The sequence below is a fragment of the Myiozetetes cayanensis genome, unplaced genomic scaffold, assembly GCF_022539395.1.
Source record: "Myiozetetes cayanensis isolate MyiCay16 unplaced genomic scaffold, myiCay2020 scf1, whole genome shotgun sequence".
In the NCBI taxonomy this organism is placed as follows: Eukaryota; Metazoa; Chordata; class Aves; order Passeriformes; family Tyrannidae; genus Myiozetetes; species Myiozetetes cayanensis.
Window position 1 is genome coordinate 145,656,697 of NW_026086604.1, and position 25,783 is coordinate 145,682,479.

A 25,783-nucleotide genomic window follows, 5' to 3' on the forward strand; every position below is an offset into this window, starting at 1 on the left:
CATCTCCTACGTGTGTATTTATCCCGCTGCTCAATCCATCCAGTTGAAAGCATGCTAGCTTTCATCTGTGGGGGCTGGACAAGGGGCACTTGGGCACGTGGGGGTGTGGGAAGGTGGTGGCATGAGCTGGAGTGTGGACGTGCCTGGGGCCTGGCCTACATGGGGGTTATCACACGTTCCCTGGGATGTTCCCAGATATTCCCAAGCGTTCTCAGCACTTGTGCCCCTTTGAATTTCTCGTGGGGACATTGATGTTGGTTGTCAGATGTGTAGCTGAAAACACACATGAGCCCTGAGGCATTTGTGGGTACCAGTGCATACTTGGAAACCCCTGGTGATAAGAAAATACAGGGGAAAAAACCCAGCTTGAATGCTTTTTAAGTGTCTCAGGTTGGTATCTTTTTATGAGATGTAGCTACCTAAACTTTTCTTACTACTTCCTCCTCTGTAAAGGCATGAGCTCTTGTGAGCTGTTGGTGGCATTTGGCCAGGGCTGGATACCGTGGCTGACACTGACACAGATCAGGTTTTGGTGCAAGAGATGGACTTCCTGGAAGCGACTGATGAACTAATTCCCCTCATTTGTCAGTAAAAGTACAAACTTTGGAAATCTCGCCCCTGTGTTGGCCAAGAAAAGACAAAACCCAGTTGGGGAGAGTTTCTATAACAAGGATATTACTCCAAAACCCAGCAGTGGTTTCTTGTTTCTTGCCTGCCAAAGCACATTGCAACTTTTCCTCCTCGAGTGGTTGCGGTTGCTGACGCAAATATTTTTCAAGTAAAAAACGTCTTTTCTGCGAAACATGAAAGTTGCTCTGTGTGTGTGTGTGTGAGCAAACCTTCCATCTGCGAAGGGAATAACGTAACCTGTGTCCTTCCAGGCTTCACCTCAGTTGATCTGTACCACCTGTCCGTCCAGGTAAGCTGGGTAAGTGGCTCGCAGTCAGCGCAGGGGAAGCAAAATCCCATTTGAGGCTGACTTGATGCCATGTGACATGTTGCTTATTTGAAAAGAGGAGGTTTGGAATGGGAGTGGCAGGGCTAGTTCAGGGTTGTTGTAGACCCTTACAGTATATAAATCTTCAGGGTGAATTACAGCCATATAAAATGAAGGTTTTTTCACTCTGTGGTAGAGACTTATTCTTCCATGGGTCTCCTAAGTTTACTTTGATCCTTGACCTGTTTGGTACCTCACTTGGAGCATGTTGAGATGCTGTTGTGTACCTAAACGTGTACATCCATTCTGTCAAATGGAAGCCTCCTTTATTACCTCTCTGCTTAGCTTTTATGGATGATGTGCTACAGTTTCCTTCTTGGAAGTGGGGCCAGTAGATTCTTGCTCTCTCTTCACCCCTCCATCTTGGAGCAGCTGCAAGTTTGCAGTGTGCTTCCAAGATCAAGGAGTTCCCAGTGCAGCCTGCCTGCACTCCGGCAGATGCACTCCCTCCCTTAGGAAGCATTCAGCCAGAGGTTACAGAAAATAAAGCACTTCTCCATACTGTAATATTTTTGTTTTAAATGGAGTCTGGTATTTATAAGCATGGGTAGGACTTTTCAACTGCTGCTCTGCTTGCCTTTTTTTTTTTTGTGTGTGTGTGAAACAAAGTTTTGGGGTGTCGTGATACTTTCTTTTGACTTTGTGAGGGTGAGGTTGAGGGTTTCTTGAGCTGGCCTTCCAGCTTTCCCTGACTGTACGGTTTGGAGCGTGCCATCAGCAGGCAGCAGATACGAGCGGTCCCGCCTTGGCGTGGGAGCCGTTACGTGCCCTGCCCTTATTCCAAGCTGCTGGGACTTGGACTGGCAGAACAGGTGCAGCCGCTGCAGAGATGTTTGAGGCAGTGAAAAGCCTGTAGCTGGGAATAGGAGTTACTGAAAGATCGCGTTTTTCTTGATTTTCATTGGCACATGTGATGTCTCCAGGAGGAAAGGCAGTGACTTCTCTGTTCGTCCCGTCTCTCCCAGCGTCCAGCATCTGGGCTGGTGTGCTGGCTGCTCCTCTGCCCCATCTACACCCCTCTTGGTGCACCAGTGTGCTGGGCTGGGGTTGTGTTTCATATCCTGCTCTCTGCTGGGTGCAACCAGAGTGGGAATAGCCAGAAGAAAGATTTGATGGTCCCTGTCCCACAGGGACACAGGGAGGGGAGCTCTGCATCCACAAGCGAGCCGGGTGCTCTACCATTACACTTTCTGCCCACATCCCCTTCTACAGTTGCATCTCGTCCAACATTCCTGATTCTCCTTGGCTCAGCACTCATCTCCGTGTTACCCTGCTGGGTGCTCTTTAAAACACACTGTAATCCAGGCATTGGCTCCATGTGGTCTACGGGCCACCGGCCAGGCTGTGGGACAGGAGCCGCACTCAGAGGTGAGGTCCTGGCTGCTGTGGGAGCAGGTAGACTGCTGGTGTGGCCTTGGGGACATCCACACGTCCATCCCACCCTGGATGGACATCAGGATGGGCCAAAGGGTTCTGAGGACATGTAGTTGGGGGGATGAGGGGTGCAGCGGGAAGGTGAGGGACATCTGGGGATCCTCAGGGGAATCATCCCAGCAGAGCAAGGGCACTTGCATTTGGAGGATACACAGGGTGACTCTCTTATACCCCTCATTTCCAGGCAGTAGTGTCTGTTTTGGAGAGGCAGTCAGTATTTTCCTTCTTTGGGAACTGCTTTGGGTGAAAATCCCTGCATGGAAAAGCTGCTGTTGTGCTGGTAGGATCATGTTTGAGAGTGCCATCTAATGTGAAATCACAGCTGAATCAAGACTTGCATCTATCTATTTTTTTTTTTTTTTTTTTGGTTTTGGTTTTGGTTTTGTTTGCATTCCTAAAAATCATCCAGACGCTTTCTCCTCTTTGAAAGCATCAGTGCTCAAACCTCTCCAGCTGCCGTTATGAAATGAGTGACTTATTCTAGCTAAATTGAGTAGATTGGACTGGAAACACTTCTGGAAATACTATGCAGGTTGTGGACCAGCTGCTGGCAAAACCAGCCAGGGTTTCACACACAGTGGGTCCTAGAAAACAAATGATACTTTGCCATAGTGATTTTTTTTTTCTCCCTTTTTATTCTGCAACAAGCACAATCCTGCACTTTTTAATTAAAATTTGAGCTGTGTCAGCTCTGGGAGAGGGCTGTAAGTCTGCAGCATGAAAAGGTAACTGTTTCCTTTGTGGTCGTCGCTTTCTGTGCCTCCATCAGGTGGTTGTTGGCCTGACACAGCAGCACGTGTGAGGGGACAGAGTGAAGGGAACTACTTTCCATCTGATAGCAGAGTTTTCCTTGCTTTTCCACCCCCTCGATGAGGTCAGTCTTCCTCTGCTGCACTCAACCGGTGGCCCAGCAGCAGAGGGAGCAAAGGAAAAGTTTGCAGTAATTGAGATAACACTGCAGAGCATCCCGTGGGGAGCAGGAGGGGTCCGCTGGGGACAGGTACATGCACGCTGATCCTAATCCAGGTTGGCACTTGTGAGCATCTCTGTTCCCTCTGGTGGTATCTCCACATCCGCCTCAGTCTAAGGCTCTCAGGTCCAATCCAGTTTCACTGAAATTTTTTGCCTTCCCAAGAGTATATCTGAACTCTTTAACTGAGGGCTGTGGTGGTGCATGGAAGCTCCCCAGCCTCCTTCCCTGCCTGAGCAGCTCGGGCAGGCGCACAGGGCTGGGTGAGGACAGAGCACAGAGCAGCCCTAGTGGCTTTTGAGTTCTTTTTCTTTTGGGTGTGTAGTCAAAAAATCTTCTCAGCATCAACTCCCATCTTTCACTAGGAAGAATATTATCATGGAGATATAAAGTGTTGTATAAATGGAGCGAGCCAAATTCTTCAGCCTGCTGCTGGTGTTCTTGTTTGTGAAGTATATGTCCTTTTTGACTCCCTTCTTAAATGTTTCTGCCTTCCAGTTTGAGTCACCTCCTAATCCATCACACAGATGGGAATTTTGTTTTTCTTTTCTTGCTACAGTCACTTGTTTCCTACTGTCAGGTATCCAGTCCAGGTCAGCTGGAGCCAGCTACTCCATCCTGCCTGTGCAGTAGCAGCAAAGTCCAGTCACAGTCTTACCACTGCTGCCTCTGTGAGCTACCACTAGTTACTGAATGAATCCAGCTTTGATGCTGTGCTCTCAGGGATATTCAGCTATTTAGACAGGGCCACAAAGACGATTAGAGGGATGCAACCCCTCTCCTATGGAGAAAGTCTGAGAGAGCTGGGAGTGTTCAGCCTGGAGAAGGCTCTGGGGTGACCTTATTGCAGCCTTCCAGTACCTGAAGGGGAGCTACAAGAAATCTGGAGAGGGACTGTTTAAAAGGGTATGTAGTGATAGGACAAAGGGGAATGGCTTCAAAATGAAAGAGAGTAGCTTGAAATTGGATATTGGGAAGAAATTCTCCGCTGTGAGGATGATGAGGCACTAGAACAGCTGCCCAGAGAAGGCCAAGCTGGATGGGGCTTTGAGTGACCTGGCCTAGTGGAAGGTGCCATGGCAGGAGGATTGTAACTAGATGATCTTTAAAGTCCCATCCAACCCAAATCATTCTAGTAGACCATGATATTTGAACATAAAAGGGACCTTGTCCCCAACCTCCTAAAGGAAAAATCCCTAAATGCTTTTAAGTGTTGTATTCAAGGGTCTGCAGATTGCTCCAAGGACTTGACCAAGAGGGTGACAGAACTGGGGAGATGCTGCTGATTACATCCCATATGCTGCTGAGTTACTAAAGAAGTTTTGATGCCTTAGAGTCAAAACTTGAATCAGTCTTAACTTGAATTAGTCTTTGCAGATTGAGGTGTTCCTGCTTTGCACTTAAAAGCCTCCCTGTCACTCTACAGAGAACCTTGGAAGCAATGCAGGAGAAACCACTTCCTCCAGCTCCTCAGTCTGTCTTGGCCAGAGACTTGGTTCCATTTTGATGCGCTTTAGCAGAAGCAGGATACTTGGGAGCGTTGGCGGTTCATTTCTTGTTGCAGAGTAGCAGCTGTACGGTGCAGATTCCCACAGCTGACTCTGCAGCATCAAACTAAGGTTTTGAAGTGTTGCTTGTGGTCCAAGAACACGTGGCTTTACACAACAGCTTTAAACTAGGCCATGCTCTGATTTTGGGGAAGACCAGTTGATGGGGAGCTGTCACCAGCATCTGAGTAGGCGTGTTGTAGCAGGAAGAGAAGTGACTGCATCCTCCCTCCTCTGCTGTAAATTCTGCTGGAGATGGAACACACTTACTGTTCGTGGTGACATGGTTATGTGACCTCCTGGGACCTCGCTTAATTGTGGGTGAGAACTTCCCTGCTTTGCCTTCCTGGTGATTTTAGAGTGGCAGAGGTACCATGCAATTGAAACCTCGTGGTAAAAATAAAATTCTGGAGGAAATTTTACTCTTTAGCTGCTTTATCTTAACTTATGTTGTAGCTTGAATGAAAACACCCATTTCATCCTGCTGTGCACGGGGTCAGAGACCCTGCATACCTTGTCTGGAACCCAAAGACACTCGGCAAACTCCACAGGGAGCTTTACTTGTGTGTACTTGGGACTGTGGTATGCTGATACACTGCTTTAAAATGCCATTTGCTCTACGGCTGGGGCTTTTTGCTGGGGACTCCACGTGCTTTGGAAAGCACTGCTCTGCTCTAGGCAGGAAAACAAGGATCTGAGGGGGCTCAAATTGCTGTGATCGGCCTCGGAAATCCTCTGCCTGGCTGTGCTGAGTGAGAGACTTGCTCTTGGCGTCGGTGGGGAGGGATTTCACCCTTTGGAAATGTTTCAGAAGCATGAAATGCTGTCCCTCCCAGCGTGCCGACCCCGCTGGGCGGAATTTTTCCCCTGCCCCCCCTCTCGCCAGGGTAATTTTTATACCTGCTAGAATGTTCCCTGTGTTTTTCAAATTTGCATTATCAGCACGAATTGCTTTCTCTTCTCTTTTGGTTGTAAAAACCCATTCTGAATGGCCGGCCTGCCTTCTGAGGAGGAGTTATTTAAGCGCAGTAGGTCATCAGTGTATCACACATATTACGGCCATGCCTTGGCATTTGTTTTGGGTTTGTAATCCAACACCCAGCTGCTTCGGCCTCAGACTCCAGGCAGCTATTTAGTGGTTCAGCTAGTGTTGAGGAATGCATTGTGGTGCTGTTTACGGCGTTATGTGCAAGGCTTATATGGAGTACAGTGAGGTTCAGTTAAAAAACAAAGCCAAAAACCGAGGCTATGAAATAGGCTTAGTAGAGATGCTAACCCAAGTCAGGGTAGAGGGACCCAACAGAGAAAATTTGGGTTATATTCTGCAGTCATTGCAAGCATTCTTGCTGATGAAAGCAGAGATTACTTACAGTGTGATAGGGAACTGGACCAAGAGAAAAAAAAAGATCCCTCTACTCCTCTGCTGCAGCTGTTCTGTTGCTTCTCCATCTCTGGCTGAGTAAAATGCACTGGAAAACCCCACCCCAAGCAGTAAATGGGGCTTTCCTCTGTGAATACTCTAGTTTTGCTGGTCCTGATCTAGGTTAATGTTTCAGTTGCAGACCTGGATAGTTTCACCCAGCATTTCCACATCCCCAAACTCTCTGGTTTTCACTTAAGTGCTATGGGGCGAGTTGGCCCGTGCCTTAATTTGTATCTAGTGAAAGTGTGTGAAGTGAAGGCGAGTTGAATTCATTACGTTTAGCTGGATAATTAGGATGCTGCTGGCTGGTTATGTAAAGGGTGGTGGTAGTAAGCAAAGCTTTTGATCAGCTGATGAGGATTTTGCACGTATTCCTGCTGAGGCTCTCTAAGTCTCCCCTGGGGTGAGGAGCAGTGGTGGCTCCTAAGCGGATCTAGGGTGCGGAAATCTTACTGCTCTGGGAGAAGGGGGAGAGGGCAGAGCTCTTCCTGCTCTTTAGCAGGTGAAGACTGTCAAAATGGTGCCTTGGCCACAGAAGAACTGCTCATGACAGACACATATGTTCTCTTTGAAATGAGGAGTGATTGATGGGGGGCTATTCCCGTCCCTGCACTGCAACAGCTGGTGCTGGAGGAGAAATCAGAGGATGCAGAAAACTTCTGAAAGCTCAGCCCTTGCCCCTGTCTCGTGGATGAGTTTTGTGAGGGCCAGGTGGTTAACTGGACTCCCAGTTTGGGCTGACCACAGCAGGGGACACATACTGGGTGTTGCCAAATAAAATAAAAAAAATAAAAGAAAAAAAAAGCAAAAAAAAAGCTTTTCTGAGCAGGAATTTCAGAATATGTGTGTATAAGTTCTTGGAAGAGCCACTGCACTCAGTGCCACACAGTGACAACTCCAAATGCTCCAGCAGACGGGGTGGGATACCCAGTTGTAGGGCTTTGCTGTTCCAAAGAAGTAGTACCTGATTGGGTCACTTCATGGTTTTACTGGAAGAAGAGAGTGATAACCTTCTCCTCATACTTTATGAAGCCTGGGCCCGCTGAATTTAGAATTCTTTGAAAAATAATGGATGGCCTGAAAAGAATAAAGTGGGATTAAGACACAAATCTTATAACAGCTTGACTGTGTGAACTGGGCACAGCAGTTTGGGGTTTTTTTTTAGATGTTAGGGCTAGAGAGCAGTAATTCTAGTTTTAGGCTTGGGTTTTCTTTTTTTTTTCGTTTCTTTGATTTACCTATTTGCCATTGGGCTTTCTAAAGATGAGATAGTCTCCAATCTAAACCATTCTATGGTTCTTTTTTAGCTTCTTACTGTTCTCATGGTCAAGATACAAGTGACAATACAAGAATGCATGCAGGTGGGCAGGGGGGAGGTCTGGAATGATGTGGATAGACACAGTTAACCAGCAGAGCAGGTTTAAAATGCATTTGGGTTTATACGAGCAAAAAGTCCCTTGGCATATGCAGCTGCATCTGACTTGGCATTTATTTTTCGGGTTCAGAGATCTGCCTTAAGGCTCAGGTATCATTGACATATTTTGTAGGGATGTCATTATATCCAGTAAGCAAACTGTGCTGGGCTCTAGGAAGGGTTTAATGAGTAAAGGTTGGAGCAGTGACCTTTTCCACGTGTATTGTTCTGGATGTGATCCTGCTGTAGAGCCTGTTGTCTGACTGCCCTGCATTTGTGGCTGGAGTCGGGGCTTTATCAGCTGAACTCAGCATTGCTTATCAAATCCTGAGGCAGGAGTTCAGTTTCAGTGCCAAAAAGAGAAACTCCTTTTTTTTTCTTTCTTTTTTTCCTCTTTCTTTTTTTTTTTTTCCCACTTTTTCTTCACACCCCTTTTTTTCCCCTTCCTTCCCTTACTTTTTCCCCTCTTTTGTATTCCCCACCTTTTTTTTCTTTTCTTTTTCACAAGGAGTGAAATTTGAGGGAAATGAGAAGAGACTGCAGTCTTCTTCCATGCCCCCTTTCCAGGGCATTGAACTGATGGAGGCTAAGGATCAAGGTGGGACTCCTCCCCATGGGTCTCCTAAAAATGAGTACAGAGGTAGCATCCTTTAGAAATGATCTCTGTGCTGTGCTCCTGTGTTGAAAAGAAAAAGGAAAAGGAAATCTAACCCTATTCATAACAAAGCAAATAGGAAGAACCAGTATTTCATTCAGAAGGGACTAAAACATCCCTTAATTCCAATAATCTCTTTGTCCTTTGCAGAGGCAGTAAAGAAGGATCTTCCTGCCTCAAAGCTGATGCTTTCAGAAGGTTTTCCTTCTGTCTTTAGATTCAGGGATGTGTTGGATCCTGCAAATGTCTTCAGCTGTGAAATTGTTAATATCCAGCTGTTTTTGTAGTGGAGGGCAGGTAGAAGTGGCTGTGCGGATTTTCTTTCACTGTTTTCCCTGTCAGGGTAGGTTCAGTATCTTATACTCTGCAGTGGCTTTCATTAAGGTGGTTTCCAAGCAATAGCACTTCAGTGGTTTTGCTTTCTTTCTTTCTCTCCCTACTTTTCTGTTGGCACATTTCAGATTTGAGAAGAGCTGAAGAAAGCTGGACACATTTTCTGTGTTTTCTCACCTAACCTGCAAATCCTTCCCTGCAACCTGGGACCAACTCCTACCTGTGCCCCATTTTTCCAGACTCCCAAACCTTTGCAGCACCAGGCTTAAAAAAAACCATAGCTGATGCTTTCTTATATGTTATGGGATAGTCTAAAAATAGTGCTCTGCCCTTTTTAACAGAAGCATGTATTATTAAAGAAAGCATGAATAGGCAATGGAGCCAGAATAAAATCCCCCTTCTTCTCGCTGAAGAGAAGCTTTTAAAACCTCTAAGTGAAAATACTTGACCCTTTTGAAAACAGGAGCTTCTCCTTGGGAACTGCAGTGTAAACTTTGAATTCCCCAGCTTGTGGCAAGGTGCTTGTTTACCTTTGCAAATTTAGTACCTGGGTGATGGGTGAGATTTTTGGTGGGTTTTTTTTCCACTCGAAGAGGAGCAGCAGCGAGGATGGAGCTGGAACCAGCATTTTCCTAGCTCTGTGCCCTTGCACTCCTGCCAGGTGCTCGTAGGTGGTTTATATATAGTGATAACGGGGCCAATTGTATTTATCTTGGGATGCAGGGGTATAAAATGCTCCTAAATTGGGCCGGTAGCACCTGACACTGCTCGGTCACTCCCGGGGGTGCTGCGGGGTGTAAAGTGACACCGCGCTGCTGCGGCTGCATCTTGGGTTCAGTGCTGGCACAGATGAAGCGAACAAGATGCCCTGTGCCTGTTCTTGTCTGAATGACCGGTTGGGACAAATTATTGCAGGGTGTTTCTAAGCAGCAGACTCGTCTCTTTGGCTCAGTTTTCTCTGTGTGGTGCTGTTTGAATAACAGTGTGTGTAATAAGCAATTAATGTCTATACATTTAATTTTAGAGGACACTGTAAATAACAGGTTTTACTTCCCTCCCTCCCCCAACTGTTGCATTGAATTTCATTCTCTTTAATTATACTAACAAATGTGGGGAAAATTATAAATATTTATAGTGGAATGAGTGGCTTTATTCCATGAGTGAGTGAATGTCCCAAGGTTGATTATAATCTTCCATTCAGTCACAAATCAAAAGTATCTATTATACAACTTCAAGAATGAAACTCCAAACTTCTGCCAAAGGCAGAATGAAGCGACTTCAGATGCTGGGAATGTTGTTAGTACGAATCATGGTGTGACTGGCCAATACATTTTTGTTATCCTTCTTTCTGAGCAGCTAAAAAAGTGAATTATATGGCTGTAATTCTGGTGTGACAGTGCATTTTAGATGCTGCCAATAACTAATTTTTGAAAAACAAATGTCAGGCATTGTGCTTTGACATTGACTTTGATTCAGTGCGTCTCTTTTAATTTGTTAAAGGATATTTAGCCAGGCATATGAAATGATGGGAACACAAGAACTTTTCCCCCATTTTTTTTTTTTTTTTTTGCATTTATTTTGAAACCTCTCCTTTCAATATTGCATTTATTTCCCAGGTTTCTCTCTGGCAGTCTGAGTTTCTTCCCACATCCTTTCCATGCATGCTGGTCACAGGAGAAGCCATCCTCCTAGCACACCAGGGTGTTACTGGAAATACTGTATGTCTGTTCGTGTCAAAGAGTATTTATTAGCAGCATAACCCTTTTTATGTCCTAAAAAAATTTTTTTTACTTGTTTCTTCTGCCTATTTTTCTCGTTTGGGAAGTGCCATGCCATTACAGAGATGGGTCTTCTCTTGCTGCAATAACAATAGTTTCAAGTGGAGCTGTGGAAGTTGAGCACTGATCACTTGGTGGAAAATGAGAGCTAAAAGTCTGATATGCTTTAAGACTGGTTAGTTTGCATCAACATATTCCTGCTTTTGCTTTATCACTGTATGGCTGAGAAGAAAGGAAAAACATCTCAGCTTTCACCACTGAACATTTCATTGTCACTTCAGTGTTAGTGCTGTGAGCAGCTCTTGGTGGGTGAATCCCTCAGCCTGTCTCCCACATCTCTGCTAAACTGCTGGGACTGCTTCTGTGGGCTCTGGTTGTGTGTTTTCATCAAGTTGCTCCAAAGAGAACCTGCTTGAACTTTTTACAAACAAGGGGGAAAAATGTGTATGCATATACATATGGATATACATATATATGCATGTGTGTATGTATAAACACACACACATATATAAATAATATATATATATAAAATTGCATCTATAACCACAGAGTAATATTCTGTTTGATTCAAATTTTCTGTGAAAAGAAATATAGAGAAGATTTTCAAACCTTCTTTCAGATCTTTATTAGCTATTTTTCTTTGTATCTGCTGTGAGCCAGCCAGATAGATTTTTAATGGTGTGGATTGTATTTTATAAAAGGCTCAGCATAACAGAGTCCTAAGTAGAGCCTGTAATAGAGATGGTGATCATTATTGGCGATAAAAAGTGGCAAATTTGCTGGGAGTGTCTTGTGATTTTGTAAATTCAAATGTCTATCTTAACACTGTGCTTAAATAAATGGGTCTCAAATTAAGAATCTAAGTTAGGGTAATATTCCCACAGGTTTTGTAATTTTTGTTTGGACTTTGAAAAGCTGAAATAAATTCACTTTAGTTTATCACTCATCCCCCTATCTTTTTATTATTGAAGAGGACTGAAGTGACAATATCTAAAAGTGGTCAGATAAAATACTGGTTATGTAACTTTTTAATAGGCACTTTCAACTGCAAATAGCAGGTTTGAGTTGAAGCTTGAGTAGAAGACGTGTCAGGCATAAATTTCTACCTTTTTCGTTGTTTTTTTTTTTTTTTTCTTAATTCTTAGTTTTTAAAGTAGGTTGTAGTGATGGGCAGATGTACTCTCCCATGTCAAGGCTCCTGGCATCTGTTCCTTTGGCCTCTCTTCTCCAGCCACCAACGTTCCAGCTGTCCCCACTGCATCACTTCTGTGAACATCCCCAACCTTACCTTTCCCCTTTTAATGTTTCCTCCATCCCCAGGATCACACAATCTTTTTTTTTTAAACTCCTTTTCCTCATCTTTAAAGATTCTTCTCAGCTCCATTCCTGGTCTCTTAGGTGATGTGGTGCTTTGTCACTTGGATGATGCTGACCCTAATCATGCATTTGTCTGGCCCTGCTGTGGGTGTCCATGGCATGTCTTTCATATGCTCCTTAAATGGGTCCGTGAAGATGTTTCTTTTTTTCTCCTAATTGTTCTTTAAGACTCCAGGGATCATAGAGAGAGTTGGTATTCACAAATACTAGGAGAAAAGCCCTTTAGATTTACTCAGATAGATAGATAATTCAGGGAATCCTGGAAATACAGTTCCAATAGGACGCTGAGGGTTTTAACTTTCCAAACCCCATGAATTTTAGATGGTGCCTTTGTAAAATCACATTATCTGTGTGTCTTGTTGTGGATTTCTGTTCTTATCTCTATTGCTCTCCCTTTCCATTGTTTCTTCTCAAATTAAATTGCAAATGACAAGGTGGCAGAGCAGAGAGTGGGGAAGGGCAGGAACCCCTCATAGAATCCCAGAATGATAAAGGTTGAAAAGGCCATTAACCCAGAACTACCAACCCACCACTAAAGCATGCCCTAAGCACCACATCAACACGTTTTTTGATGGTCCCTACCCCTGTGAGGGCTTCATCCTGTTTCAGACCTTTCGATACTACTTCCAGATAGACCTTTTCATTGAATGACATGCTTAATTCCCCAACAGAACCATTCACTGGCACTTTCCTGGGGCTGGTTTGTGCTCCCTGCGTGGGCAGGCAGCTTTCATGTCTTTTATATAGACCGCAGTGACTTTGTGATACTCATCAACGATTTATTTGCTTCCTAAAGTTTTGGAGTAAGGTTACTTACGTGGCTTGGTTGATGGTAAGGCTCCTGGTAGCCCAGCTCCATAAGTCAAACAAAATTTGGTTGTGAAATGCTTCCCCTGTATTTTAACCTCAAGTTGTGTCACGCTGGGTCTCAGTGGCCACACAGTGGGAACCGGGGCGTGTGTTCAGCACACTGGGGAGGCTCGGGGTGCTCTGCCGTGGGCATTTGTCATGCAGCTTTTGTCATGTGTAATAAAAGTCATATTTATGGGTTGGTAGAGCACACTGTCCCGCTCCTGAATAGGAATTTGTACTTCACAGCCCAGGAGGCACCCAAGTGTCTGCTGAGGGGTGAGAGCCATCGAAACTAACCAAGAGCCAAGTGCAAGAAGGAGGGGGAGCAAGCAAGGTCCTAATTTTTCTAAAGGAAAGCATGGCTGAACACCTGCTGTTCCCCAACAGAATAATATGAATTTGCATCAAAAAGGGGTCCCAATCAGTTGTGCTGGCTGCTTTTGAGGAGAGCAGTTGTGTCTGGAGGCATTCTGTTGGGGGAGATGTCTTCCAGTGAAAGCATTTTCCACACAAGGGCCGTGGGGCCCACCCCGCTGCTGGCATTTACAGAGGGGTGGAAATGCTATTTAAATTTCAAATGGCCTCAAGTTTTCACAGTTGCCATGTCAATAGATCAAGTTCCTTGAAATACATTTTAAGCGGAGTTTACACAGAGCCGCGGGAGCCCGCATTGACTCCAAGGGCTGCCTTTATTGTGCCTCCAGCAGCGGTAAGTCAATATGGCACATTGAAAGCAGCTCTGCTCTGCTGCTGAGTGAAAGTTAGCAAATTCCCCCCTGTCTCCTTCCAACTCTTTTTTGTTTTAGAGTAGCTGAAATGGTCTTTTTCCCCCCACACCTTCTTCTTCCCTTTGACTTGTTTTGGGAAGGCGTCAGTTAGATCAGCCTGTCAAACTCATCACACCTTCCAAATGCCTGTCCAGGCATGGCTGAAAAACTGGGGTGATATAAGGGAAGGTAACAGGAAGACAAGTGGCACAGGGACAGTGCTGATAAGGACAGGCACTTGCTTAGTACAGAACAATAGAAAATAAAACTGCAAAAACAAGACGGGCCAGAAGAGTGGTCGTATTTCATTGCGGGAGGTGATAAAGGTTACAAACCCATTGTTCCAGGAACAACATCCTCTGAGAGTGACCTGATCTGACCCTCCCTCCAACTGTTACCCATGCCTAATTGTAGTTCCCACTCATTTGTCTTCCCTCCCTGCCAAAATAGGGTCTGGGCTTGCAGCAGGTGTGGGCTATGGGCAAAGACTGATGGAGATGGGGTTGTATCCAAATGGAGGTGGGATGGGAGCTCCCAACATGGCTGGAGGTGTCTGCTCCTGGGAAAGGCTTGAGATGTTGTCATTAACTTCCCCAACTGATCCATCAGGGTATGAATGTATCTGACATAAATGTCATGGGTTAAAACCACTGGATTTTTTTCCTGGAGGGAAGGTGCCTGGAGCAATGCATTGTGCTTCTGTGCTCTGCCGTTCGTGGCTCACGCTGGAATCAAATTTTGTGGCTGGTCTCCTGGCACGTGTCTGCATTTGGTGCGTGGGTGCATGCAGTGAGTCTGCAGCGCTGGAAACTGTCCTTTTTGATTTCTACAAGGCATGTTTGAAACGCTTCTGGAGGTGAGGTATGCGCTTCCTTCTCCACCACGCGCTCATGTGTGAAAAGCTGTCGTTTCTCCTTGGTGTGACCACCATACAGGCTGTCCCTAATAAAGGTGTTCTTTAATTATTTCTTGATGTGCTTTCCCAGTGGGTATGCGAGTCTGAACATCCTCGTCCGTGGTGAGAGGATGCCAGCAGGTTCTGATTTTGAGTTCGACCTGCTTCGACATTTTACTATCTGCAGAGCCAGAGTCTGGACTTTGAATTTTAAATGCTCTGGTGTGAGTTGTTTTGTTTCTGTTTGGATTGCACCTATGGCTTCCATCCCCTAGTCCTACCCTGCCAGGATAAATCACTCTTGAGGTGACCACACATTTCCTGAGAAATACCGTCAACTCGAGCAGGCAAACGGCTGACCTGGCACAGTGCCACGTGATTTTGGGTGCTGATGAGGGATCTTTTGATTCTGCAACCCAGGGAATGTTCCTCTCCCTTTTCTGGGGCTCTTCTAAAGCTCTGTGATTGTGGTAGCCAAAAAAAGGAGGGTTGGATTTGCAGTCTACCACAAATAGAGGGTAGTATGGGAGAAACATATGTCTTGATTCTTAAATGGTGAAAAAGAAAATATTTAGGAAGGAAAAGCAGTTCTGTGACTAATTATTTTTAATTGTTGTCTTTTTTTTAAAAACAGATCAAGATTGTTAGAGTGCTTCTTTCCCTCCAGAACATCTACAAGTGATCAGGCTACCAAACAGACTAATTAGATGTCAAATAGACTTCAGTTCTTAAATTGGTTTAGTTACACAATGCAAAACATCACATTGGGAAGCAGATGGCGTGTCATTTTTAATATGTCTTGCAACTTGCCTGAAACCACTTCAAAGTTTTCTTAAAGAAAATATTGTTACCACTGACCAAAAGAGATGCCACTAAGTAGCTCTCAGCATAACAACAAGATGTTGGGTCAGCGTCTTACAAATATTGTCAGTGCCTTCAGAGGCTTAAAAGTAGAGGTATCTACTTAAAGGGGTTTATATTCAGTGGATAAAGAGCTGATGCTCTCTTAGAAAATTGGGACCCTTTAATTGAGACCCAACTGGACAAATTGGACACCAAAAAATGAGGGCTATGATATAATTAGTTTTGAAAGATTCTTTCTCTTTGCCCAGACTGTATAGTTCAATTGATAAGTCTCTTGGGCTGTGCCTTCCTTAGGAATGCCTGTGTTGCCCTGGAATCTAAATGATCCATTGAAGGGGAATATGGAGAACTAGAAACCCCCGCAGCAGCGGGGGGAACCCTTACCCTCATTTGCAAAAACATGAAAATGGCTCAATATCTTGTAACTCAAGTCATTACAGCATTAATAAAAACAGCATTAAGTGCTGCCAGGCTGTTCCATTACAACCTTAATTACTGAAAGAGTAGGAAATGAGTGTTTGGGTGAAAAACAGCTTTAGGATTGTGGTGCAGATTAAGCAGGACCAAACTGGAGGGAGAGCTGTGCTCAGTGATCAAAGCTAGGAGACAACCTCAGCTGTATTTCAAATCCTTCCCCAAAGCTATGCTTCAGTGGCTTTGGAAGGGGTATTTGTTGCATGGGTAGGGAAGTTCATGAGACATAACTGACAATAGCAATGAAAATGAAGTCAGTAGTATGTGAAAGGATGAGATTTTTTCTTTCATAGGCTCTGAAATGTATAAAAGGTGAGTTTAAGTATTCTCAGATGATTTAATCCTTGAAGAAATGCATCTAAATATTGTTAGAAGAGTACTGGTTTGGATTGGGGTGAAAATCAGAAAATAAATCAGTATAGGCAAAGCAAGGTGGAGAGTTTAATTTCCATCTAATATTCTTCTTTCATACACATCTGTTAGTTCCCTCTTCATTACTTAAAATTCCTATTTCTAAAAGAAAGTGATAAATGCAAAAAATTAGTTTGAAATTAATATCTTAACAAGTTGTACAAACTTTGGAAATACCTTCTTTTAGCACAAAACAATAAAAAAAAATAGTGGAATTTCCTCCCTCCCTTCCATCCCAAGTTCTTAAATGGCAGGAGGAGCAGGGTAAGCTTTGCCACAAGGCATTTCCTTATCAAGGATGCTTAATTGCCTCTGAGTGTACTAATCTAATATATGAACAATTACCAAAACAATTAATAGTGTTGATTTAAAATCCATTTCCCCTCTTTTCTTTCTGCTTCCCCCTCCCCAAATCTCTTTCTCTATTCATCCTATTGGCAACAGGTTGTGAAATTGGGTGATGTATTGACTCTTTGGGTTTGGAAGCTGCGGCAGGGAGGGTGAAGATGCAGGAGTTGGTTTGGATGCACTGGCAGTGGGGGATGTTTCCTGCTGGGATGAGATGTGGTCTAAAACCTCTGTTGGCTGTGGGACCTTTGCTCATCCCCATGGGGAAAAGCAGCCTGGATAACACCTTCCCTGGGCAGGGAAGAGGGGAGATGGCCCTTTTGAGTTATTTTCACACCCTTTAGTCCCCCTGCTGGTAACACAGTTTTTAATTAACCTCATTAATAGGGTATACAGGGCCTCAGTCAATCTCTGGGCAATCACTCTCAAGAATATCTTGCTAAGGGACGCTACGATAAGTGCATTTGGCACCAGAATGTGCTGAGGATCTTTGACTGTGATGCTAATTGCTTGTGTCATCCTTCTCCCTGCTGCCAGCTATGCAAGGTTCTGGAGATTTTCCTGAACGGTAAAGAGTTTCTTTGGAAAGAAAACAACCTTGACTCTACTTTTGATCATTTTACATGGCAGTAGTTGTTTTTCACTGAAAAATCCCCCTCTGGGGGATTTGAGGGAGAGGCAGAAGTTTGGAGGGGGACCCTGTGTGGACCTAGTGGAGAGCTAGGGGGTTTTGAAAGGTACATCTCACCTTTGGGTGCTTTAGAAAAATCTATTTTTAAAATATATTTAAGAAAAAACAAACTAAAGATGTAAACTTAAAGAAGTAATGGGCAGGAGTGCTTGCCCTTGCTTCTCTCTGGCTTCCCCAAAACTGGTGTTTATGATAACATGGAGCTGCACTGAGGTCATGAAGTTTGCAGAATAGCAGCCAGGTGGAAGAGAAGGTAGAAAGACTGGGATTAGTTGAGGTTTTTTTTGGGGGGAAATGGTCATCCAGGGTGTTTTTGTTGCAGGCTACTTTCTTTTGAGTGCAAATCCCATCATAATATTTTATTCAGGTTTTGGAATGACTGGTGGGTTTCATCCTGTGTGGCTTTGCAGACCCATCCACATTTTTACTAAGGATTTACAGATCTCAGGGAGCACCTTTTAATAATATTGCCAATAGAGCAAAGTACTTTCTTTTATTTGTTCCTTTCATAGACACTTCATAAACAGTCTGTGCATCAATAAGTCCTCATCCCTTGAATTATGATATGCCTCAGTTTGTGGGTTTAGATCCATTCAGCTCTTTTTTTTTTTAGGACAGAGTAAGACCAGAAACTTTATTTTGTTACAAAGGACTTATGGAAACTTCCAGCACAAAGGTGATCAAACACCTTCCTGGTGGTACAGGATTATTGGCTTTGTGTGATCCTGGGATGGGAAAAGGTGCTGGAGGAAGAAGTGAGGAGCATCTCTATTGCCTGTCTCACATGTTGAATCCTACCTTGCTCATTATTTTAATTAATGTTTTACTTTGCTGTTTGTTTGCATGAGGGATGCACTCTAGCAGTGGTTTCTTGGCCATACACTCAAAGAAAAAGAAATGACCCAAAAAATATGACCTATTGTTGTCTTTGATTCTCCAAGCTATTTTTAGTAACTGTAGTTTTTGTTTATACCATATATAAAAAAATAAAATTCATTCTTTTAGCAGCCTGCTTTGGTGGGCTGCAGAAGAATGGGAGGGCCCCCTAACCATTTCCCCCGCTACATTTTCCATAAAGTGCGGGGATTTTGAACAGAAAATCTGACAAGTCATTTCCTATCATGCATTTTAATTATCTATCATAATAGGGAATAAAGGATTAATTAGTTTTCAAGCTGCAGATATGATTTAATTAGTTTTCAAGCTGTATCTGAAACACCTGTCTTGGCAAAATCAAAGTGTTTTCATTTAGGGGGGGGAAAAATAGGGGTGAGGAAGCAACGAAGGGAGAAAGCTCAGGGTCACCGATGTTTCCTCACCTACAGGGTCGCTCCCCCATTTTCCACCCTCATCAAGGTGTGATGTGTTTTTTAACTGTCCAGTTTGTAGTGTGTTTAACTGTGCTGACCTGCACATGCTTGCTCAGGATACATCATTACCAGTTCCTACCACTCCTCCCCAAAATAGAAGGAATTTTGAGTGTTCTCTGTAGCATGCATGTGCTGACTCCAGAGATGACACAACAGAGAGGAAAGGACCAAAATCCACTATTTTTTTGGTGAAAATCTCAATTCCAGTCACTTTGTTGTGGGAGGGCAGAGTGGTGGTCACGAAACTCTCCTCTGGGCATTGATTTGGGGACAGTTCAGTGCTGAGTCTTCAAATGAAGTCAAAGGATGTTTTTGGTGTATATGAGCAACAGATGAGTCTCTGCAGCAGGCAGCAGTGTCATTCCACTGGGACTAAATGTGATTTTGGAGGAAAAGGGATGTAAACCAGGAGGATTGAGGAGTGGGTTTTATTGGGGCATCACTGCCAGCACCCAGAACTCATGAGATGGCGTGGGAAAGGGAAATCCCTGGCTGCAGCTTCTCTTGGGGGCCAGCTCTGCCTAAGAGTGAAACTGCAGCCTCTCTAATGCCTTTTCCTTCCATAATAATAATTGTAATAATAACAATAATAACAACCACAATATGTATAGTAACAACAACAAAGCATATGTATACTATATATTACCTATACTATATATGCTCTATAGCATATTTATGCTACATAAATATATAGCATATTTAGCATATATAGCATATAAATATTTTATATAGTGAATAAATTATTAATTTCATTATTGTTATTATCATATAATAACATATTCAAGAAACTAAGCTGGTTCTTCCTCCCTCTCCCCACAAAACTGTATTTTGGAGTCACATCCTCAGAAGAGGTGTCCGGAGGAATGAGAGTTTTGCTTTTTGGAGGTGGGAAAAACAGACCGTTCCTGAAAAGAAACCTTCCTTTTTTTTTTTTTTTCCTAATTCAATATCTGTTTTAATTGGTGCATATTTTTCCCCTCCATCTCCCTTCATACTCCCATTCCTCCCTGGTTTTAGTTCAAATCCTGCCTTACGGAGCAGTGCTACCTCCCCGGGCAGGCTCAGGGTGCAGCGTGCTTTCCTCCTGTAGTAGTAGTAAAGGTCACGCTTCCCTGCAGTGGCTTTTTTGGCTGGGTTATTTTTAACTCGGATCAGCCCATCCTCTCTTCTCCTCTGCCTTCCACTGCGCTCACACGCGGCAGGGTCTGCAGCAGCAGAACGGCGAGCCGGCTCCACTTGAGCTTATTTCTCTTGTTGTTGTTATTTTGGTTTTGGTTGTTTTCTCTCTCTCCTTTTTTTTTTTTTTATTTTAATTTATTTTTGGTTTGTTGGTGTTTTTGGTTGGGTTTTCTTTTTTTTTTTTTTTTTTTTTTTTTTTTCTTTTTTTTGGAACCGCTGGGGCTCTGCGGTTGGGTTGCGCCTGGGTGCTCGCCAGCAGCTATAAATAGCGTTGTGTACAAGCAAGAAGTGCCTGAATGAGGTTGAGCGGCAGGAAAGGAAAAGCCCCTTTTGGCTTCCAGCTGGCTGCCGGCCAAGCAGCGCATTGCTTCAGCAGATGAGTGTTTTGAGGTAGCGTGGGAAGGAGAGAGAGCAGTGAGTAAGATGGTCTTTCTCCGGTTAGAGGTGTGTGTGGATGCCTCTGTGTGCGCGTCTTTTGTTGGGGTTTGTATTTTGTGAATGGCTGCCTGCGGGCAGGGCGGGGATGCTGCGGGGGCGGCTTCCCCATCGAGGTTTGATCCCTCGAGGTGTTAACGAGCGGGCCTTGGGAAGCATAGTCCTGGTGAGGATGCTCTGGAGAATCCCAGGTGAAGTGATGCCGGGTGGGGAATCAGGTGGCTTCTGGGGGTGATTTTATTCCTGCTTCTGACATGTTTGACATCACTCAAGTTTCTTCTGCCTTTTTTTCTGGTCTGGAACGTGCTGTCGTGTCTGAACTGGGGTGTTGCGCGTGATGGTGGGCGTCGCATCTCCAGCACTTCTCATGACAGCTCAAGATCTTGGTGGGTTTTGGACTTCCAAACTCAGGTTCTTCCCCCGGAGGGTAGTTGAGCAGTGGACAGGCTCCCCAGGGCAGTGGTCACAGTGCCAAGGCTGACAGACCTCAAGAAGTGTTTAGATGATACTCTCAGGCATATGGTGTGACTCTTGGGGATGGTCCTGTGCAGGGCTAAGAGTTGGACTCGATGATCCTTTTGGGTCCCTTCCAACTCGGCATATTCTGTGATTCTGTGAGCTGGGAATGGAATCCCATCTCCTGGAGGGATGGGACCGTTGTGAATCACTTCCTTCATCCCCAGCATCTCTGGGGCCGAGCTGCTGGTTGGGTACCCCAAAGAGCACCCATAACCCCAAACCTGTTTCCGTGTACCCAAGCTCTTCCTTCCCAAGGGGAGGTGATGATTTCTTCCATTACTGTATCACTGGGTGGACCCTGGTGCAACTGGGGCTGTGCAAGTAGACTAGAAGGAGACACTCTAATGCTTCATAAATAGGTTTTCCCTCTCAGAGAATAGATAACAGAATTTTAATCAAAGACTTTGTTTAAGAAGTCTTTTATAGATATATATATTAAAAAAGCAAATAAAAAGTGCCTTTAAGTGCGATATACAGAAACATGGATTAGATGACAGTCACTATTGAATTAAATGAGTTTTTATCAGAACACTTAGAGACACATTTTCAGTAAAGTCTGAATTGGAATGGGGAAAACCTGACTTCCCTCTGTCCACTTTTTTCAGCTCCACTGATAGGACAAGCTACAGATCAGCATGGAGAACCTGCCTGATTTGTGGGAAGGAAAGGGCATGAGGAGAGTTTGCTGTTCTTTGGCTTTCAGAATTAAAAACGATAAAGCCCCAACAAAATTACCTTTCTTGAGTATAGACTGAATTTGCTAACTTTTAGACTGAAACTTGAGTTACAAGGCATTAAAATCAGGGGTGAGAAGTAGAAATCTAGGGAATTTTTCACTTTTCTCTTCCCCTATGATAGTTTGTTTGCAAACTCAGTGAGGAACTTTTATGCTAAAAGAATACAATCTTTAACAAGTACAATTAATGATTTACTTAAGTGAGTAAGATTTCTTTAAGACTTTTATACTGATGAATTAGCACTGCAAAAAAGTAAGCAGGCCATTAGGGATCAGCTGGTCTGCTGACGATTGCAGCATTAGTTTTTAATAGTGATGATAATGAGGCAGTGATTGCTTATATGGCAGAACAATAGAATCAGATGTTTATGGCCCCTGTACTGTGTCCTGATACAAGATATTGTCACCATGGCTGCCCAGAGTAACTTCAGATCCTGCACAGTATACTTCAGAAAAACCATACACTATGGGGTTTGCTTTGTTAAATGTTTTTGGGGACTTTCCTTTTTTTTTTTTTTAAGTTTCCTGCTAAATGTGTTGATCATTCTGCAATATGGGCAATGCAGTGTTAATTTAAAAAGTAAATCAATAACTCCCTCCTTTTGGTTTCATAGCTGTTCAAATGCTGTAGCTGCATTGTATTGCTGGATCATTTTTTCTTTTCCTTCTGTAATTGAATAGTCTCAAAATGCAGGAATGGCACTCTATTTATTTGAGCTGTTTAGAGGAAAATTAATAGGGCTATTTTTATGATTGGTCTTTTGTGTCATGATCTTATTTTTCACTATCTGATTTATGTAGCTAGAGTGAAAGACCAAAAAAAAAATATTACAACCTCATTTGAATTGCTGATATTTCTTTTATAGAGGTGTAGGTTGGGGTTTTGTAATTTCTGCTTTTGGAGCAGGACACAGAGAGCTCATGCAGGAAAACCTGAAATATGAAGTTTCTTTTGTGCTGTTGTGATATCAGGGCCGCTTTGATCTCCCATGGTGAAATGTAAGATGCTGCAAAATGCAGGACTGCTTGAGAGACCAAGGGATGTGTTCTTCCCCCCTTAAATTCTTCAGGCGGCTGGATCAGAGTGGGACTCTCTGGAGGGAGTGGGATGGGTTGGGGGCTGCTGGATGGAAATGCCATTAGTGGAATCTGAGCGGAGAAGGTCGGCAGAGCCCTTTCTTAAACTCAAGTGAAGGTTGTGACCCCCAAGTCCTGGTGGGGCACCATCCTCTTTGAGGCTGCAGGATCGGTCCTGGGTGAAACTGAGACGTGGAGGGCTGGCTTTCCACTTTGGAAAAGGGAACAATTTGTTCTGCACCGTGGTGTTTGCTCACCCTGGTCAGAGATCAAACATCAGGCTGAGCTGGGAGTTTGCAAGGGACAGTTTGGGAAGTCTGTAAAGAAGTGGACATGGGGGCACCACCTTCCCGACCAGGTTTGATCCTTCTGAGCTGTGTTTTTCTGCTTGATGCTGGCAGTGTGTGTGTCTGTGTGTGAGGCATTTTGGAGGTGCTCCTGCCTTTACTGGAGCAAACACAGATTTTGGGTGGGGGTGTTGGTGGCTTTCAATCAGTGCCTGCCCTGCCATGTGTGTCTGTCCTGGGCTACTTGCAGTGACAACAAAACAGGGTGGCTTGAACCCCCTGGAAGGAGATACAGGGCTGATGTCCCTGCCTTGTGGTAAGGAGTGGGTGACTTCTCAAACCCAGCCCTTACTTGGCTACACCCCACTTACTCCTGTGCTAAGTCAGAAGAAAAAGGGGGATGGGAAGGTAAAACATGAAGTCTCACCCTTAGTTTTGCCCGTGGTGAGCAGCTCTGCTTTGATATAATTCATTTAAATTGTTGGCAGTTCCCCTCTCTCCCCCCACCCTTTGGCATATAGATGATTAGAAGAAGATAAATACCACCAACTTGTGGCTCTGCCCCTTTCCTCTGCTTTCCTGGTGTGAATGTCTGTAAGGACATGGAGGGATGCAGAAGGACTGGCTGCCCCTCCAGCTTTTCCCCAGCATCGTTTTGGTGCTCAGCTGCACTGGGAGGTTTCTGATGGCTCTTCACCTTTTCTGGCAGCAGGAACTTGCTGTCCAGGGAAACACTGTTATCTCTGTGATAAAATGCTGTTTATATTTTTGGGTTTTTTTGTTGGTTTGGTTTTGTTGTTGTTTTTTGTTTGTTTTGGTTCGGTTTGGGGTTTGTGGTTTTTTGGGTTTTTTTTGAGAAATATCCTTCTTGCAGGCACAGCTACTGGAGGAAGTAAATCATGGAGCTTTAAGGAGCCTGAGCCAAGTGAGGCTTTTGGAGCACTGCTGCCTGGTCCCTGGGAGCTCCCTCTCCTCGGTGGCCTTGGCTTGTTTGTGGAGCCACAGCTGATAGGGAAGTGTTGTCCTCTAATAAACGAGAGATAGCGACTAAGGAGATGTTAATAGCAGAAGGTGCCACATGAAAAAGTAACACCCAGAGTGCTGTGAGGGCTGTTGGCGGTGATTTCCTTCCCCTGTGGACTTTGGTGCATTCCTGGGCTGCACAGTTCACAGACAACGTCAGGGTGTTACTGTTGTTTCTGAGGCCAAAATCTGCATTGGCTAATTATGGTATAATATCTCTACATTTTGCTCTGATTTTTTTTTTTTTTATTTTTAAACTGTGTTTAGTGTATTTTCTATTAAAACATCTGGTATGATAAGTGCTTAGAGAACAAAACACTCCAATGCTCATATTTAGGAGCAGAAAACGTTGTGCTTGATGTGATGCCACGTACCCAAGTTTCACCACTCCAGAAGGGATTCACATCTCCTGGTGCAGCTGGGAAGGTCATGAATCAGTGGTGAGAGACTGATTGAAACCACACTGCTTGTTTGAATGACAGGCAAAGCAAAATATGAGACTTCACGCTTTAACTCCTCTGCTAATTCAGAAAATAAGGGGAATGAGAAGATAAACTTGTTCCCATTAAAAGACCCTATGGCCATATTGGTTTTTTAGCCATTATGGCCATACTTGAGGGCCACTTTTGCTTCATCCAGTTGCTGAGAGGAAGGATGGAGCAGTCATCAGGCACACTGGGCACATGGGAAGTCCTGGGTTCATCCCCTGCACTGTCACCAGCCGTTCCTTGTGTTCCTTCCTAAGTCTCTTTGTCTTTCAGAGTCCCAGCCCCCTGTCTGTAAGCACAGAAGACACTTACCACTGCACTTGGAGGCTGGAAACCAAGTATCAGTGTTTTCAGGGTACTCAAATCATATAAATAATAATTATAAACTGCTACATTATTTATTATTAATTAATAATAAATAATAAACTGTAATGAATAATAATAAGACTATTAAACACACAAACTTAAGAGTTTAAGCAGCTGCTATGTACATACCCAGCATGTGCATGATGGAGCTGTCTCCTGGTTGTGTGCACAGTAAATTGCCATTGTGATAAACCTACATGGGTGAGGTGCTCATTTTCTTAGGTGCTGAGGTTGGATGAATTTGGGTTGGATTGAAGGACCACCAGGTCTTGACAAGCGAGTTCAGTATGCAAAAGAACAAGATGTGTCATTCCTGACCAGCAAATCTCTTCTTTGTTGCTACTGTGATGTAGTTCTTATGTTTCTGTATAGGTGCATGCTTGGAAATTATGGAGAGGGTTTTGTGGGGATATTTCAGGAGCAAAAGCATTGCTAGATGCTTCCTCTGTTTGAACTTTGGTGTATGGGATTGTGCAGAGTTGTGGTTTTGAGATGTGCAAAGCATTGCACTGGAGTGTACAGTGTAATTAGCAGTGCAATTAGCCTTCTAATTAATGAAAATCTTGATTTTGACACCCAAAATAGTGTACTGGTGGTTGGGAAGAATACATGTTGCTGTGATGGGGTTGCACAGTGTCCATGAGGACTCACTGAGAGCTGCTGGTCCAGGATGCTCTGGCAGAGCAGCCATAGGGATTCGACTAAAATATGTAGGGCAGGGATATGTGCTATTAGGAGAATGATGTAGGCACAGTGTCATGGAGGTAGAGGTTAAATCACTGTGGCCTAATGCAGATTGGCACTAAACTTTGCCAAATTAAATGTTCAACCTTTCTGATGTCAGAGGTTGCATTAACCACTGGTGTAATTAGGAAAAACAGTAATTTTACTCAAGAGAGGCTTCTGAGGGGTCTCGTGCCTTGAGTTGCAAGAGTGAATAATGCTAATGTCTGTCAAATTCAAGTGTTCATACTAAGAGGTTTTTACCAAAAATGAGGCAGTAGAAGTTCCTGCTGCAAAATGCTGTCTCCTAAAAAAATGGAGAAGATGGAGTAGGGTTGAAAGGAAAGGTA

General features: G+C 44.0%; 1 protein-coding gene across 2 annotated transcripts in view; it reads left to right on the forward strand.

The window, feature by feature from the left end:
• ACVR2B (activin A receptor type 2B) overlaps positions 1–25,783 on the forward strand; it is a 108,172-nt gene that overhangs the window by 18,804 nt on the left and 63,585 nt on the right. The window contains exon 1 of one of the 2 annotated variants that reach the window (XM_050311473.1): positions 22,839–22,904. The exons of the other annotated variant lie outside the window; for it this stretch is intronic. Coding sequence (XP_050167430.1) covers positions 22,880–22,904 — 25 coding nt within the window. The 5' untranslated portion in view covers positions 22,839–22,879. Of the gene's footprint in view, positions 1–22,838; positions 22,905–25,783 lie in introns of those variants that run through there. 2 annotated transcript variants of the gene reach the window in all.